Raw genomic sequence first — 19,984 nt, forward strand, 5'->3', positions numbered from 1 at the left:
GAATAGCAGTCTAGCCCAAATCTCCATAAATACTGCGGCTACAGACATCATACTTTGTGCAATAATAACACTCAATGCGGGTTATCACGTAATGCCAATGACTCCCGATTCTGACACAAGGGGCCGTTTCTGTGAATAGCAGTCTGAATAGCAGTCTGGCCCATATCTCCATAAACACTGCGCCTACAGACATCATACTTTGTACATTACTGACACTAAATGCGGGTTATCACATGATGCCAATGATTCCCGATTCTGACACCAGGGGGCGCTTCTGTGAATAACACTCTGAATAGCAGTCTGGCCCATATCTCCATAAATACTGCGCCTACAGACATTATACTTGATACAATAATAACACTTAATGCGGGCTATCACATAATGCCATATATTCACGATTCTGACACCAGGGGGCGCTTCTGTGAACAGCAGTCTCAATAGCAGTCTGGCCCATATCTCCATAAATACTGCGGCTACAGACATTATACTTGATACAATAATAACACTTAATGCGAGCTATCACATAATGCCATATATTCACGATTCTGACACCAGGGGGCGCTTCTGTGAATAGCAGTCTGAATAGCAGTCTGACCCAAATCTCCATAAATACTGCGGCTACAGACATCATACTTGATACAATAATGACACTTAATGCGGGCTATCACATAATGCCATATATTCACGATTCTGACACCAGGGGGGCGTTTCTGTGAACAGCAGTCTGAATAGCAGTCTGGCCCATATCTCCATAAATACTGCGGCTACAGACATCATAATTGATACAATAATGACACTTAATGCGGGCTATCACATAATGCCATATATTCACGATTCTGACACCAGGGGGGCGGGGGGGGGGGGGGGGCGCTTCTGTGAACAGAAGTCTAATAGTATAAATTGATAAAGTAGTGATTTGTCACTACCAGTAAACAAGTTAATTAAAAAGCTCCCTTAACAATTTAGTGTGATTTCAGATGGCATCGTTCGTTTAAACGTTTGACACCGTTTTGTTGGGCTGGAAAAGATATCTTTGTGTATTAAGCATGAGATGTCTATGTTTATTGACAAAGCTGATAACTCCAGTTAAGAGGTAAATAATAGTTGTGTAAGCTATTCAGCGTGACGTCATCTTACGACATACTGGTAAATGCGTTGGAACCACTGGCAAAGACCATTGATAGCTTTCTGCACGACTTTCAAAGTGGGTTGTAATCACCAAATGAAATCTATGTGTATCTGTTATATTATTTTCATAAGAATTTTTTTTTTTTAGGAAATAAATGATTTGTAGGGGTTGTGATGTGATGTTTGTGCATGAAGCCTGAGATCTTTATGTCTATTGCTTAAGGCGCCAATGTCGGTTTACAGATCAGTTAACAGCTGTGCTATTAGTAACCGCTAATGTTGACGCCACCTGGTGTTGCATGTCATGATTCTTGGCGCCATCTTTTAACGTTTGGAAAGTTGTGTTTAATTAGCAGAGTTGAACAATATGTATCTGTAACACTTTAAACCAGACATTTTTATTTACCATGGGGAAATTATAACTCAGTTTTTGAGCTTTTTAAGTCTTTAAAAGCAGTAAATAGTTCTGTTAACAGTCTAATTAAAAAGCAAGTCTGGCGTTAGCAGACATTCGACGTCAAAGCATTTCACACCCTTTTGTGCAGTTTGCAAAATTGAGTTTTAATATCAAGTATTTGGATTGGTAACATTTTTGTTTATATAAATTTGTGTTTTCCAGACAAAGTAGTTGTTTGTCCATTTTGAATTGGTTGAAAATCTGAAACCAGTGAACAATTTTGTTAACAATTTTAATTCGGTTAACAATTTAGTGTGATTTCAGATGGTATCGGACGTTAAAACGTCCGATCAATACGTTTATTGGTCAAAGTGATAACCACAGGTAAATTTTTTATTATTTTTTTTGGTAGAAAATAAATGACTTGTAGGCCTTGTAAGGTGATGTTTACGTATGATGTTTGAGATCTGTACGTAAATTGCTTAAGTCGTTAATGCCGTTTTATATATCAGTTAACATGATTAACTGCATATCTGAACGCCATCCGGTGTCGGATGTCAAAATTCTTGGCATCACTTTGTACTGTTTGGAAAGTTTATTTCAAGTGTTTAATTACCAAGTATTAACGGTGTGTCTGTATAAAAAGTTGTTTTTGGAATTGGTTAAGTTTTTAAAAGGAATAAATAGTTCAAGACTTTAATTATGCACATGTCTGTATATATGTGTATGTATGTGTTTGCACATTCGCACATATATATGTATGAGTATATATATACATATATATGTATACGTGTGTGTGTGTGTGTGTGTATGTATACACATGTATGGTCATATTTATATATATTTATTATTCTTTAAATAATTATTACCTACTTATATTTCTGTGTAAATAGCTTCAAAATAATGACAATATATTTTGTTTTTCCAGGAAAAAATGCTGTATGAATTTCTACGAATGTTACACGTTATAAGCCTTTGGCTAACTGTGTATATGTGAAGAAATATAAACACGTTTAAACCAAAACGAGTAAATATTTTTGTTAACACCTTAGTTATCAACTCAGTCTGACGTTAGCAGGCTTTTAACGTCAAATCATTTCACGTCATTTTGTATTGGTTAAGGCGTAAACGCCGGTTAAAAGAAGAACACTTCAGTGGGACATCATCCCAAAGCTTATTGGTAAAAGCGTTAAAGCTAGTTGACAGCAGAGTTTAGAGTTAATATAAACACCCTTGCTGGTGTTCATTGACGTCGGAAGTTGAGAATATTGACGCCTAACCAAATATATACTATTTTACCTGTAACGCTGTTCATAATAAAAAAATATTTTCTGTAAGACAATAATGACTTGTAGGGCTTTTCAAGTTGTGTTCTTGTCTTGAGAATTCGGTAAACATTTCAATGTGACCTCACATTAGTGTATAGTAGTTCAGGCGTCATAGCCAGTAATCAGTTGAGTTCATTCCTTGGTCAACAACTTAGAGTGACGTCCCCTAACGTAGGAGGTTTAGGCATTTTTTTTTTAGATTGGAAAAGTGGTGTTGGAGAACCACTTAGGTACTGTGTGTATCTACCTGTAACGTATTGTTCAATTAAAATACATTTTCTGTAGAATAAAAAAGTAATACCTTTTTAAATACGTTAGAAGCAGACAGAAATGCTAAATGGCTGACAATGGACATAGGGTTTTCTGGTTTAATTTTCCTAACCTTCATCCCTCTTGAGCAAATCTTCCATACCTAATATTTATCTCAAGTCTAGTATAGCCAATCAAAAAAACAAATTCGTAATCCTTCAGCATCCTAAGTATGATATCTGTAAGTGTAGTAATGATGAAGATATGAGCCAGACTGCTATTCAGACTGCGGTTCACAGAAGAGCCCACTGGTGTCAGAATCGGGAATCATTGACATTACGTGATAGCCTGCATCAGGTGTCAATAGCAAGACGTGATATTCCGCATTAAGTGTCATTATTGTACCAAATATGATGTCTGTATGCGCATTTTTATGGAGATATGGGCCAGACTGCTATTCAGACTGCGGTTCACAGAAGAGCCCACTGGTGTCAGAATTGGGAATCATTGACATTATGTGATAGCCTGCATCAGGTGTCAATAGCAAGACGTGATATTCCGCATTAAGTGTCATTATTGTACCAAATATGATGTCTGTATGCGCATTTTTTATGGAGATATGGGCCAGACTGCTATTCAGACTGCGGTTCACAGAAGGGCCCCTGGGTGTCAGATTCGTGATTCATTGGCGTCACGTGATACTCCGCATTAAGTGTCATTATTGTACCAAATATGATATCTGTAGGTGCAGTATTTATGGAGGTATGGGCCAGACTGCTATTCAGACGGCTATGCACAGAAGCTCCCCCTGGTGTCAGAATTTGGAACCATTGGCATTACGTGATAGCCCATATTAAGTGTCATTAATGTAAGAAATATGATGTCTGTAGGTGCAGTGTTTATAAGATATGGGCCAGACTGCTATTCCGACTGCTATCCACAGAAGCGCCGCCTGGTGTCAAAATCGTGAATCATAGGCATCAATTGATGGCCCGCATTAAGTGCTATTAATGTACAAAGCATGATGTCTGTAGGTGCAGTAATAATGGAAATATAGGCGATTATATAATTTATAGAAATAAGGCCTTGGCCCCGTTGAATAGCTAACTGCTAGCTGCGAACCGCAGACTAACTTCACTCACGTCCAAAAAAAAAAAAGGAAAACCATAATAAATAATAATAAACTTATTATTTTTTAAATGTCGACTTGCATGTAAAACACCAAATATAATTGATGTCGACTTTGGGGAAACGATAAAAAAATCAAATTTGCAGTTGAATCTCGCGGATTTTCTGAAAAAGTGTTTGCGTTGTCGATGATGAAAAGCCTTTTCCGTTTGAAAACAAGGAACCGCCTGTTTTATAACAGAAAGATGTGTTGGCACGAAGTACGTACATAAGCCTAGGCCTACATTGTACACATGTAGTTAGAAGGCTTGCTGTTCACTGCTTGCAAGAGCTTGTAAATTTAAATAGGCTTATTCAAGTAATGGAGGCCTATACATTCGGCATTTCTTTGTACTTCAACGTACACAAGAACAAGCCGCCACATTCCTTCATAGTTAATGTTTTCTGCGCGTTCAACTAAAGATTTCATGCCCTACTATGACGTACATCGCTAGGAGAACCGTAAGGTCACAGAACCGTCCCAAGTTCCGAGAGTTTCTGGTAAGTAAAACTCTTCTTTTAATCCAACGATGTCAAGAAATGTTGATTCTTGAGCTAAAATAACTGGAATTCTGTATATTATAAGAATATCTATGGCCTTAAACTCAGTAAAGTTGCATTTCTGTGGTAAATGTTTCGTTTCCGAAACGGTCCCATTGCTTATAGCGCGATGTAATGTATAAGTAGTTGAGAATGTAGGTTTGGTGCGGCATTGAGGTGGCGGTTTTTGTGGTTTTGAGGTGGCGGGTGTTGATGCCCAGTTGCCCCGGCTGGGGCAGGCTGGGCAGGTTGGTGGTGACGTCACACCTGCCAGCCCTTCGGGCTGGCAGATGTTACAGGTGTGACGTCACCCCTTCGCTGGGGAAGTTTGGTGGGTTTTTTCCACGCCGCGGGGCGTATGTGATGTGTGTAGTAGACTAGAGTATAGTATAACAGTATAACCGTAGAGTATAGGGGTATAGGGGAAAAAAAGAGAAAAAAAAAAGAGGCAAAACGTCGGCTTGTAAAGTGGCGTGGGACAGCTCGAAAAGAGCTCCCTGGCGCCAAAACGGACCAATGGGTGAGCGGGATTTGCCCCAAAACGGCTCAATGGAGGGCCCGCAAAACGGACCTATCCGTTGGGGGAGACGGGGGAAAAATGAACCCAGCCCGAAGGGCTGGCAGGTGTGACGTCACCCCTTCGATGGGGAGTTTGGTGGGTTTTTTCCACGCCGCGGGGCGTATGTGTGTATACTAGCGTTATGTATTGACGCACCGGCTGGCTGGCTGGCAACAATGTATACAATGTATTCAAGGCGCAACTGATCAAAACAAAAACCACGTGTCCAAACAAAAACCACATGTCAAAACAAAGCACAGCTGACAACATTGTTTGCCTGACTGCGGGCCGGCTGGCGGGTAGGATCGCTCAGCGTGTCTTTGCAACACTTTCGCCCAGGAAGGCTCACTGCTGCAGGAAGAGGGTCGATGTTATGAACCGTAGAGCCTGTCGGTGGGATTTTTTTTTTGAGTGATCTGCCTGTCTGTCTACCTGCTGGTTGTGGTAGGGATGGATGGATCGACACCACACCCAAACATGCATGTACACTGGAGACTATACTATACTATACTATACTATACTATACTATACTCTACTCTACTCTACTCTACTATATACTATATATAGGCGGTGTAGTGGAATAGAGTACAGTAGAGTATAGGGGAAAAAAAAAAAGAGAAAAAACTTGGATCAGAAAATCTCGAAGCTTATAAGAAACTTGGAGGAGATCAATGTGATGGTATTTCGCACATATTTTCAGCATCTATATTTTCACCAACATCCACATATTTAAGCAAGATATGTAACAGCCATTTCTTAAACGGTTAAATTCAATTATTCTTTATCAACTAATCTTAACACACATATATACAAGACAACCAAATGACCATGAAGGAGAAAACAACTACCAGGTTATATTAAAAAATTCTTTTTTATTTTTCAATGTTTTATTCTTTTCTATCAAAAATCTAAAATACGAAAGGATATACCGAAACATACTAATATCTTCAACAGAAACTTGCAGTACTTGCTATGGGGAACCTAACAGAGCCCATACATGTAAATGATAAATACATGATATTGAAAATAAATGATAAATAGGTGCACTAAACAGCTAATTTGACTTTGAAAAGACCGGTCAAAGCAGGTGTCAAAATGTCTGGCTCTATTAGTAGAGATGTGCTTTCCAAAACATGAGGCAAAAATGGAATTAAATGCTCACAGCAAAGCCATCTAAAATACAACAATGGTTTTCCAACACAAACGTCAAATGTTCTGTATTTTCACTAACATCCACATATACATATCTTAACACATATACAAAACAACCAAATGACCATCAAAGAGAAAACGACAACTACCAGGTTATATTAAGGAATTCTTTTTTTTTTTTTTTTTTTTAATGTTTTCTATCAAAAATCTGAAATATGAAAGGATATACCGAAACATACTAATATCTTCAACAGAAACTTGCAGTACTTGCTAAAAGAGCTGTTGGGCACCACTTCCATCCCTTCCCATGGGAGAATGAAGCTGGTATACAGGACTTCCTCATCCATTCTTCTAGCAAAGGTCATCGAGCACCTATAGTAAACATCGTTACATGCATTTACATTTACTCTTGATTTACTGAAGCCTCACTAGGGCAATCGGACTATAAATTAAAGGTAATTAGTAAAACAAAAATTCTTCCACAAAACAAAATCATGGTCAAAGGTTAAACGCAGAGCCTTGCATTATGACAACTTTCAATGATAACAAAACAGCCAATTTTTTTTTTAGCTATTAACACACCTGATTAACGAAATTTAATTCAAAACTCATTACATGTATAGGAAATATTAGATAAGAATTAGTTTCTAAGTATGTTACCTGTTACTTCAAAGTTTAAACAAACACCCATCTTCAACGAAACTGAACTAACTCACCTTCTGGTTAATTGCACAATCGGTTCATGTCTTTTAGTACCGCGTAGGCAGATTATAGATTTTAAGACTGCGTAATCCTTTAAGCATGCTCCAGAATAAGTTGCAATGCGCAACTTTTTAATGGGATATGGGACTGGAAACCTTCTGCATTGACAACTATACACACCTCTGCTGGATGTTTCCTAAAGCCCCACCCCCTCATCATCCCTCGGCCTCGCACAGGGCTTCTGACGCCCATGGGACCTCGCTCTGCCAACGCCCTGCTAACAGTACAAAAAGCACAAATATTCAAGCTATTTCATGGTAAAAATTATGTGACTGAGCCTTCTTAAAGTTTCTTCTTTCTGCTTTTCCTCCTGAGATGTTCACATAAAATCAAATATATTGAGCTATTAAGGTTTGGTTGATGAAACTTAATGCTTCTTTGTATACTTACATGTAAGAAGCTCATAAAACGTTTTTTTTTTTGAGGACATTGCATGGATAACACATAAATGCAACTTCTTTCACGTCAAATGACTCTATCAACCACAATGGCAAAACCACTAAATATGGTAGTGTACCTTTCCTACATGTATGCTGTTGAATGGAAAGCTACAGAGTGACAATTAAAGAATATAGGTCACAGGTGGTAGAAGTTCACATTAATTCTTGGCAAAAAGCAAGCCCCTACCATTCAATAAAATTGCCTGTTTTCAATAAAGCTATGCCTTGCACAGTCTTGCAAATATTTCTGCTCCATGTGAAGCACCTTCCAACTGAAATCCGTCATTACCTCATTTTGGATTTCAGTTGCCAAAGTAGACTTGCCCATGTCATTTTTCTAGTTCTCACTTTGTACTCTGTATCCATTAGCATATCAGCAGGAGAGCTACAATACTGTACTTTGTAAAACCCACTTACATATGCTTATTTACAGTTACAGTTATTACAGACAAATCATAAGGTAAAATTTAATCTTAGGTTATCTAAGATTTCATCTTAGATGAACACAACTGAAATGATTTAAAACCAAAGACAAATATCCTGTTCCTGGTCTGAAGCACACAAATGACAGAGCATCTGACACTTCTGAGAACCCTGATATTAAACAGACAAACTGGACACACACGGTGGAATATGACAACCTATGCTCTTAATTCCGCAAATATTGTTCTAAGCTAACCGATTTTTTATAAAAATTCCAAGAATACAACTCTATTCTGACGGCAAGATCATCTGCTGTGCTGGATTCTCATCTGTATTCTTATATTGGGTGAACAGAGTTGTGGATTTCAGGCCAAAATAGTTCTTTCCTTGCGGGTGGTGGAGACATCGGGTTGTAATACGATGGAGGCGAGTAACTAGGGTCATAGCCATAGCCCTGAAAAATTTGTCACAGTATCAAGTACACTTGTCATACAACCAAAGCATGCATAAAAGCAGATTCGCTCAAACGGCTGAACAGCTGACTTGCTTCCACTGTAGGTACTTGATCTATAAATTCATGTACAAATCCAGGTCTTACTCCAATTTCCTCCATCCATAAACCTGATCGTGGTGGAATAATGTGACAATTCTTAAATATAGTATTATACACTGATTAAAAAGAAAAAAAAGTTATTATTAAAGATTTTTAGCATGTAGTTCTAATCATTTTTTAATGAACTGCCTGAAAGGCTAAGGCATTATACTACTACACACATGAGGCCTTCAATATTTCTACACACTGGAAAATTTCAACATCATAAGCCATCAGTGGCATTCCCTACCCTTGCATACCAGATCTGAAACCCCTATGCTTACATACCAGAAACTCTTATGCTGACATATGAGAACCCCTTACCCTAACACATGAGGAACTTTTACCCTGACATATGGGAACCCCCCACCCAGGTATATGAGAACCCCCTACCTTAACATACGAGGAACTCTTACCCTGACATAACAGAGCCCACTACCTTAGCATACGAGGAACTCTTACCCTGACATAACAGAGCCCACTACCCTCACATATGAGGAACTCTTACCCTGACATATGAGAACCTCCTACCCAGACATATGAGAACCTCCTACCCAGATATATGAGAACCCCCTACCTTAACATATGAGGAACTCTTACCCTGACATAACAGAGCCCACTACCTTAACATACGAAAAACTCTTACCCTGACATATGAGAGCCTCCTACCCAGATATATGAGAACCCCCTACCCTGACATATGAGGAACTCTTACCCTGACATATGAGAACCTCCTACCCAGATATATGAGAACCCCCTACCTTAACATATGAGCAACTCTTACCCTGACGTAACAGAGCCCACTACCTTAACATACGAGGAACTCTTACCCTGACATAACAGAGCCCACTACCCTGACATATGAGAAACTCTTACCCGGACATATGAGAACCTCCTACCCAGATATATGAGAACCCCCTACCTTAACATATGAGGAACTCTTACCCTGACATAACAGAGCCCACTACCTTAACATACGTGGAACTCTTACCCTGACATATGAGAGCCTCCTACCCAGATATATGAGAACCCCCTACCCTGACATATGAGGAACTCTTACCCTGACATATGAGAACCTCCTACCCAGATATATGAGAACCCCCTACCTTAACATATGAGCAACTCTTACCCTGACGTAACAGAGCCCACTACCTTAACATACGAGGAACTCTTACCCTGACATAACAGAGCCCACTACCCTGACATATGAGAAACTCTTACCCGGACATATGAGAACCTCCTACCCAGATATATGAGAACCCCCTACCTTAACATATGAGGAACTCTTACCCTGACATAACAGAGCCCACTACCTTAACATACGTGGAACTCTTACCCTGACATATGAGAGCCTCCTACCCAGATATATGAGAACCCCCTACCCTGACATATGAGGAACTCTTACCCTGACATATGAGAACCTCCTACCCAGATATATGAGAACCCCCTACCTTAACATATGAGGAACTCTTACCCTGACATAACAGAGCCCACTACCTTAACATACGAGGAACTCTTAACCTGACATATGAGAGCCTCCTACCCAGATATATGAGAACCCCCTACCCTGACATATGAGGAACTCTTACCCTGACATATGAGAACCTCCTACCCAGATATATGAGAACCCCCTACAGATATATGAGAACCCCCTACCTTAACATACGAGGAACTCTTACCCTGACATAACAGAACCCCCTATCTTACCAGATGAGGAACTCTTACCCTGACATATGATACTTCTTTCTTCTTCCAAGATTCCAACGCTTCCTGGCCTCTGTTGTATGCTCTATCAACCTCACCCAAGTGGCAGTCCTGATTAGCCTGCAATAAAAGAAATTTCATCAGTAGTAAAAATCAATTATTTACCTGATATAAATATATATAAATAATTTGGTTTTTATACGCAAAAGCTTACTTCACACATACCTGACATATGAGAACCTCCTACCCAGATATATGAGAACCTCCTACCCAGATATATGAGAACCCCCTACCTTAACATATGAGGAACTCTTACCTTGACGTAACAGAGCCCACTACCCTAACATACGAGGAACTCTTACCCTGACATAACAGAGCCCACTACCCTCACATATGAGGAACTCTTACCCTGACATATGAGAACCTCCTACCCAGATATATGAGAACCCCCTACAGATATATGAGAACCCCCTACCTTAACATACGAGGAACTCTTACCCTGACATAACAGAACCCCCTATCCTACCACATGAGGAACTCTTACCCTGACATATGGTACTTCTTTCTGCTTCCAAGATTCCAACGCTTCCTGGCCTCTGTTGTATGCTCTATCAACCTCACCCAAGTGGCAGTCCTGATTAGCCTGCAATAAAAGAAATTTCATCAGTAGTAAAAATCAATTATTTACCTGATATAAACATATATAAATAATTTGGTTTTTATACGCAAAAGCTTACTTCACACATACCTGACATATGAGAACCTCCTACCTTAACATATGAGGAACTCTTACCCTGATGTAACAGAGCCCACTATCCTAACATACGAGGAACTCTTACCCTGACGTAACAGAGCCCACTACCCTGACATATGAGGAACTCTTACCCTGACATATGAGAACCTCCTACCCAGATATATGAGAACCCCCTACCTTAACATATGAGGAACTCTTACCCTGACATAACAGAGCCCACTATCCTAACATACGAGGAACTCTTACCCTGACATAACAGAGCCCACTACCCTCACATATGAGGAACTCTTACCCTGACATATGAGAACCTCCTACCCAGATATATGAGAATCCCCTACAGATATATGAGAATCCCCTACCTTAACATATGAGGAACTCTTACCCTGACATAACACAGCCCACTACCTTAACATACGAGGAACTCTTACCCTGACATAACAGAACCCCCCTAGCCTACCATATGAGGAACTCTTACCCTGACATATGGTACTTCTTTCTGCTTCCAAGATTCCAACGCTTCCTGGTCTCTGTTGTATGCTCTATCAACCTCACCCAAGTGGCAGTCCTGATTAGCCTGCAATAAAAGAAATTTCATCAGTAGTAAAAATCAATTATTTACCTGATATAAATATATATAAATAATTTGGTTTTTATATGCAAAAGCTTACTTCACACATACCTGACATATGAGAACCTCCTACCCAGATATATGAGAACCCCCTACCTTAACATATGAGGAACTCTTACCCTGACGTAACAGAGCCCACTACCTTAACATACGAGGAACTCTTACCCTGACATAACAGAGCCCACTACCCTGAAACATGAGGAACTCTTACCCTGACATATGAGAACCCCCTACCCAGATATATGAGAACCCCCTACTTTAACATATGAGGAACTGTTACCCTGGCATAACAGAGCCCACTACCTGAACATACGAGGAACTCTTACCCTGACATATGAGAGCCTCCTACCCAGATATATGAGAACCCCCTACCTTAACATATGAGGAACTTTTACCCTGACATAACAGAGCCCACTACCTTAACATATGAGGAACTCTTACCCTGACATATGAGAGCCTCCTACCCAGATATATGAGAACCCCCTACCCTGACATATGAGGAACTTTTACCCTGACATATGAGAACCTCCTACCCAGATATATGAGAACCCCCTACAGATATATGAGAACTCCCTACCTTAACATACGAGGAACTCTTACCCTGACATAACAGAACCCCCTATCCTACCACATGAGGAACTCTTACCCTGACATATGGTACTTCTTTCTGCTTCCAAGATTCCAACGCTTCCTGGCCTCTGTTGTATGCTCTATCAACCTCACCCAAGTGGATGTCCTGATTAGCCTGCAATAAAAGAAATTTCATCAGTAGTAAAAATCAATTATTTACCTGATATAAATATATATAAAAAATTTGGTTTTTATATGCAAAAGCTTACTTCACACATACCTGACATATGAGAACCTCCTACCCAGATACATGAGAACCCCCTACCTTAACATATGAGGAACTCTTACCCTGACGTAACAGAGCCCACTATCCTAACATACGAGGAACTCTTACCCTGACATAACAGAGCCCACTACCCTCACATATGAGGAACTCTTACCCTGACATATGAGAACCTCCTACCCAGATATATGAGAACCCCCTACAGATATATGAGAACTCCCTACCTTAACATACGAGGAACTCTTACCCTGACATAACAGAACCCCCTATCCTACCACATGAGGAACTCTTACCCTGACATATGGTACTTCTTTCTGCTTCCAAGATTCCATCGCTTCCCGGCCTCTGTTGTATGCTCTATCAACCTCACCCAAGTGGTAGTCCTGATTAGCCTGCGATAAAAGAAATTTCATCAGTAGTAAAAATCAATTATTTACCTGATATAGATATATATAAATAATTTGGTTTTTATATGCAAAAGCTTACTTCACACATACCTGACATATGAGAACCTCCTACCTTAACATATGAGGAACTCTTACCCTGACATAACAGAGCCCACTATCCTAACATATGAGGAACTCTTACCCTGACATAACAGAGCCCACTACCCTGACATATGAGGAACTCTTACTCTGACATATGAGAACCTCCTACTCAGATATATGAGAACCCCCTACAGATATATGAGAACCCCCTACCTTAACATACGAGGAACTCTTACCCTGACATAACAGAACCCCCTATCCTACCACATGAGGAACTCTTACCCTGACATATGATACTTCTTTCTTCTTCCAAGATTCCAACGCTTCCTGGCCTCTGTTGTATGCTCTATCAACCTCACCCAAGTGGCAGTCCTGATTAGCCTGCAATAAAAGAAATTTCATCAGTAGTAAAAATCAATTATTTACCTGATATAAATATATATATAAATAATTTGGTTTTTATATGCAAAAGCTTACTTCACACATACCTGACATATGAGAACCTCTTACCCAGATATATGAGAACCCCCTACCTTAACATATGAGGAACTCTTACCCTGACGTAACAGAGTCCACTACCCTAACATGCGAGGAACTCTTACCCTGACATAACAGAGCCCACTACCCTGACATACGAGGAACTCTTACCCTGACATAACAGAACCCCCTATCCTACCACATGAGGAACTCTTACCCTGACATATGGTACTTCTTTCTGCTTCCAAGATTCCAACGCTTCCTGGCCTCTATTGTATGCTCTATCAACCTCACTCAAGTGGCAGTCCTGATTAGCCTGCAATAAAAGAAATTTCATCAGTAGTAAAAATCAATTATTTACCTGATATAAATATATATAAATAATTTGGTTTTTATATGCAAAAGCTTACTTCACACATACCTGACATATGAGGAACTCCTACCCAGATATATGAGAACCCCCTACCTTAACATATGAGGAACTCTTACCCTGACGTAACAGAGCCCACTACCCTAACATGCGAGGAACTCTTAACCTGACATAACAGAGCCCACAACCCTGACATACGAGGAACTCTTACCCTGACATAACAGAACCCCCTATCCTACCACATGAGGAACTCTTACCCTGACATATGGTACTTCTTTCTGCTTCCAAGATTCCAACGCTTCCTGGCCTCTATTGTATGCTCTATCAACCTCACCCAAGTGGCAGTCCTGATTAGCCTGCAATAAAAGAACTTTCATCAGTAGTAAAAATCAATTATTTACCTGATATAAATATATATAAATAATTTGGTTTTTATATGCAAAAGCTTACTTCACACATACCTGACATATGAGAACCTCCTACCCAGATATATGAGAACCCCCTACAGATATATGAGAACTCCCTACCTGAACATACGAGGAACTCTTACCCTGACATATGAGAACCTCCAACCCAGATATATGAGAACCCCCTACCTTAACATATGAGGAACTCTTACCCTGAAGTAACAGAGCCCACTATCCTAACATACGAGGAACTCTTACCCTGACATAACAGAGCCCACTACCCTGATATATGAGGAACTCTTACCCTGACATATGAGAACCTCCTACCCAGATATATGAGAACCCCCTACCTTAACATATGAGGAACTCTTACCCTGACATAACAGAGCCCACTACCTTAACATACGAGGAACTCTTACCCTGACATAACAGAGCCCACTACCCTGACATATGAGGAACTCTTACCCTGACATATGAGAACCTCCTACCCAGATATATGAGAACCCCCTACCTTAACATATGAGGAACTCTTACCCTGACATAACAGAGCCCACTACCTTAACATACGAGGAACTCTTACCCTGACATAACAGAGCCCACTACCCTGACATATGAGGAACTCTTACCCTGACATATGAGAGCCTCCTACCCAGATATATGACAACCCCCTACCCTGACATATGAGGAACTCTTACCCTGACATATGAGAACCTCCTACCCAGATATATGAGAACCCCCTACCTTAACATATGAGGAACTCTTACCCTGACATAACAAAGCCCACTACCTTAACATATGAGGAACTCTTACCCTGACATATGAGAGCCTCCTACCCAGATATATGAGAACCCCCTACCCTGACATATGAGGAACTCTTACCCTGACATATGAGAACCTCCTACCCAGATATATGAGAACCCCCTACAGATATATGAGAACTCCCTACCTTAACATACGAGGAACTCTTACCCTGACATAACAGAACCCCCTATCCTACCACATGAGGAACTCTTACCCTGACATATGGTACTTCTTTCTGCTTCCAAGATTCCAACGCTTCCTGGCCTCTGTTGTATGCTCTATCAACCTCACCCAAGTGGCAGTCCTGATTAGCCTGCAATAAAAGAAATTTCATCAGTAGTAAAAATCAATTATTTACCTGATATAAATATATATAAATAATTTGGTTTTTATATGCAAAAGCTTACTTCACACATACCTGACATATGAGAACCTCCTACCTTAACATATGAGGAACTCTTACCCTGACGTAACAGAGCCCACTATCCTAACATACGAGGAACTCTTACCCTGACATAACAGAGCCCACTACCCTCACATATGAGGAACCCTTACCCTGACATATGAGAACCTCCTACCCAGATATATGAGAACCCCCTACAGATATATGAGAACCCCCTACCTTAACATACGAGGAACTCTTACCCTGACATAACAGAACCCCCTATCCTACCACATGAGGAACTCTTACCCTGACATATGGTACTTCTTTCTGCTTCCAAGATTCCAACGCTTCCTGGCCTCTGTTGTATGCTCTATCAACCTCACCCAAGTGGCAGTCCTGAATAGCCTGCAATAAAAGAAATTTCATCAGTAGTAAAAATCAATTATTTACCTGATATAAATATATATAAATAATTTGGTTTTTATACGCAAAAGCTTACTTCACACATACCTGACATATGAGAACCTCCTACCCAGATATATGAGAACCTCCTACCTTAACATATGAGGAACTCTTACCCTGACGTAACAGAGCCCACTACCCTAACATACGAGGAACTCTTACCCTGACATAACAGAGCCCACTACCCTGACATATGAGGAACTCTTACCCTGACATATGAGAACCCCCTACCCAGATATATGAGAACCCCCTACAGATATATGAGAACCCCCTACCTTAACATACGAGGAACTCTTACCCTGACATAACAGAACCCCCTATCCTACCACATGAGGAACTCTTACCCTGACATATGATACTTCTTTCTGCTTCCAAGATTTCAACGCTTCCTGGCCTCTGTTGTATGCTCTATCAACCTCACCCAAGTGGCAGTCCTGATCAGCCTGCAATAAAAAAATTTTCATCAGTAGTAAAAATCAATTATTTACCTGATATAAATATATATAAATAATTTGGTTTTTATATGCAAAAGCTTACTTCACACATACCTGACATATGAGAACCTCCTACCCAGATATATGAGAACCCCCTACCTTAACATATGAGGAACTCTTACCTTGACGTAACAGAGCCCACTACCATAACATACGAGGAACTCTTACCCTGACATAACAGAGCCCACTACCCTGACATATGAGGAACTCTTACCCTGACATATGAGAACCTCCTACCCAGATATATGAGAATCCCCTACAGATATATGAGAACCTCCTACCCAGATATATGAGAACCCCCTACCTTAACATACGAGGAACTCTTACCCTGACATAACAGAACCCCCTATCCTACTACATGAGGAACTCTTACCCTGACATATGGTACTTCTTTCTGCTTCCAAGATTCCAACGCTTCCTGGCCTCTGTTGTATGCTCTATCAACCTCACCCAAGTGCCAGTCCTGATTAGCCTGCAATAAAGAATTTTCATCAGTATTAAAATTAAATTTTTTACCTGATATAAATATATATAAATAATTTGGTTTTTATATGCAAAGCTTACTTCACACATACATGACAGATGAGTTTACAATGGTGAAAGAAAGCTGATGGGGGAAAAATGTGGACAGGTCCCGGTTTACGACCAAATACCTTCCACAAACTCTCAATTTGAAAACATTTGAACTCTTCCAACTTAACACAGTTTACTTCACATACTGTGTTACAGACAAACTTAACCTATGGGAGAGGATGATCGCTGGGCTGTCCTGAATTACACATTTGAGATGACTTTCACGATGTGGCAGCAACATTGACCAAATGATTTCTTACCTGATTTATTCCTTTTGCCCATTCAGCCTCAATGTAAGCACCTTCAACATTCATTCCTAGAGAGAAATATACATGACTTATTATATATTGCCTTCTCACCTTGATCTTCCTTTAATTTTATTTCTTGAAAGAATGATGACGTAGTACAAATGCTACACATCAGTTAAAAAGTGTTCCAGATACAGTCTACCTAGAGTTTCTCCCAAAGAAAACTTCTTATTTTCTCAAAAAATTCCTGGCAAAATGGTCCTGGGAGCTTGGGTTCAATATTCAGCCTATTACATGTAACTGTTGAAACAACTTCCCTCTTTTAAACATTTGATCATTTAATGTTCAACAGCTTCTTTTCATGCTGAATGATTTATTGATTGGCGCGCTTTTACGCTGTACTCAAGAATATTTCACTTATACGACGGTGATCAGCATTATAGCATGAGGAAACCAGGCAGAGCCTGGTGGAAACCCACAACCATTCACAGGTTGCTGCCAGACCTTCCCATCCATGTTGAATGAGGGGTGATATTAAGTTAATAATAAGCTAACATAAAATCCAATTTATACAGAAATTTATCCGAACAAATATTCTAGAGAATGCCCACACCTTATGTTTTGAAGTGTGAATTTATACTGTATGTGCTCTTCTGTAAATATATGTAAGTCTGTCCCATAATTGTGAGCCATTTCCTGTACGTAGTTGTAGTATCAAACATCCTATAGGCAAGCGATGTGTCAGTTATTCACTGCTTCATCTTAATTACTTGAGTTAGCATGTTTTCCAAATACTCTCCCTTAGATGTTGGTGGATATTCTATCATGTAATTTTCTGTAAACATCAATCAAGTGAAAAAGTAGTTAAGAAATAATAATGTGCCACATGCGACTGACAAATGAAAATGAACTTTTACTTATCAGAAAGAGAACTATCAGAATGGAAATATATCACACTCTATAAATGCATACAAAAACTACATTCGCCTACCGATAGAAAAAATATACTTCCGTTAATGCATTTGTATTTATCCAAAACCAATCAACACAACTCCAAAGTAAATAATTTTTCTCACCATTAAGTTTAGTCATGGCCATGATAGCAGCATCTCTGTCTCTAAAATGAATGAATGCATGATCTCTTATCTTCTTTACTCTTTCCACAGCATTGTCTCTTCCCACAACTTGACTGCACAGCTTTCTAATTTTGTCTTCTGTAGTTGTCCACATAAGGTGCCCCACGTGCAAAACTCTCCTCTGTAATACAAATATGCACAACATAAATATTATTCCAGTCATACAAATAAGCACAATATTAATGTACAAGATGACGATGCATCAGTGCTTTTAAGCCATAAGTGACTATATTAATTATCACCACAGCCTCCTATACAAAAGAAATCACTTGTTGCAAGAAATGTTGCGCACGCACACACCACCTTCTCGTGACGGAAAATGAAAGAGCAGAGAATAAGAAATTTCAAGAAGTTACGCAACATTTTACACATACCCACCCACACAAAATACCCCTCTGATACAAAAAATTTTAGTTCAATTATAACTTTTCAAATAACGGCTTACATAAAGGTCAAATTTGTTTGGACTGTGATACCTGCTCGTGAATTTTACAACTAACCAACCGATATTTCCGACGTCTGGTGCTGTCTACATTGGCAATTAAATGTGTTTTAATTTGCAACGAAGAGACAACCAAAAAAGCTTCTATAGTGGAAATTACATGACTTACGCCAGTTTTGCGAACACCCAAGAGCTGCCCTTTACGAATTTCGTAGTTGTTAAGCTCCTTTACCGCTTGATTCGCGTGTTCTTTGTCAGTGTACATAATGAATCCATATCCTCTATGGAATGCAGAACGGGGTTTCATTACGAGTTTCAGTTCGTAAATCTTCCCTATCTTCTCAAATACTGGAACAAGCTCGTCTTCGTAACAGTCTCTTGGAATACCTCCGACGAAAATTTCGCAACTCTTTAAAGGAACCGGGCTTTCCCAGTCGGGAGGTGGACCGCCGTACTTTCTTTGCCTTTTTTCTTGCCGTATGGAGTATCCTGTTCTTTCCATAAGTTTCAGCAAGGCTTTGTTTGGCTCCCCGGTCACACGACGTGGCAAAGCCTCCTCCGCGGATGCCATACCTACACCTTGCTGCTGGTCTCAATGCTAACGAACTAGAAGTAGGCAAACTGGACTTTGCCACGCACGTGAGTGGGCTTAGAAGAGCCCTACAGCGCCATCTATGATGTCCAATAATTATTGTTTTATTCAAATTTACATAGAAAAGGCACCAAACCAGAGAATATGACCACAGAAACGTGTAAGGTAACATATAGGTAAAAAAAAAAGCTGATAACCTGGAGGCATACGGTTATGTAGCACTCGCTGTGCCACTGCGAAAGCAGTTCACCTGTGAGTTTCAAGTATCGAAAATTGAACCATTCATAGTACGAAATGTAAGAAGAGCCCTACAGCGCCATCTGTGATGTCCAATAATTATTGTTTTATTCCAATTTACATAGAAAAGTCACAAAATCCAGAGAATATGACCACAGAAACGTGTAAGACAACATATAGGTAAAAAATAAGCTGA

General features: G+C 39.8%; 2 protein-coding genes across 2 annotated transcripts; both read right to left on the minus strand.

The window, feature by feature from the left end:
• Positions 1 to 6,776: 6,776 nt before the first annotated feature.
• Positions 6,777 to 13,968, minus strand: LOC135464220 (uncharacterized). Its single transcript, XM_064741723.1, has 9 exons — positions 13,859 to 13,968; positions 13,447 to 13,545; positions 12,970 to 13,068; positions 12,470 to 12,568; positions 11,671 to 11,769; positions 10,986 to 11,084; positions 10,463 to 10,561; positions 7,403 to 7,496; positions 6,777 to 6,892 (listed from the first exon to the last, which is right to left on the minus strand). The coding sequence occupies exons 1-9, from the start codon at positions 13,864 to 13,866 to the stop codon at positions 6,872 to 6,874; spliced, it is 717 nt and encodes a 238-aa protein (XP_064597793.1). The 5' UTR covers positions 13,867 to 13,968; the 3' UTR covers positions 6,777 to 6,871.
• A 273-nt stretch (positions 13,969 to 14,241) lies between these two features.
• Positions 14,242 to 19,530, minus strand: LOC135463367 (APOBEC1 complementation factor-like). Its single transcript, XM_064740625.1, has 5 exons — positions 19,129 to 19,530; positions 18,458 to 18,638; positions 17,394 to 17,449; positions 15,434 to 15,532; positions 14,242 to 14,367 (listed from the first exon to the last, which is right to left on the minus strand). Exons 1-5 carry the CDS (start codon positions 19,528 to 19,530, stop codon positions 14,242 to 14,244), a joined length of 864 nt encoding a protein of 287 aa, XP_064596695.1.
• Between the last annotated feature and the right edge of the window lie 454 nt (positions 19,531 to 19,984).

This window comes from Liolophura sinensis, chromosome 3 (assembly GCF_032854445.1).
Source record: "Liolophura sinensis isolate JHLJ2023 chromosome 3, CUHK_Ljap_v2, whole genome shotgun sequence".
Taxonomy (NCBI): domain Eukaryota; kingdom Metazoa; phylum Mollusca; class Polyplacophora; order Chitonida; family Chitonidae; genus Liolophura; species Liolophura sinensis.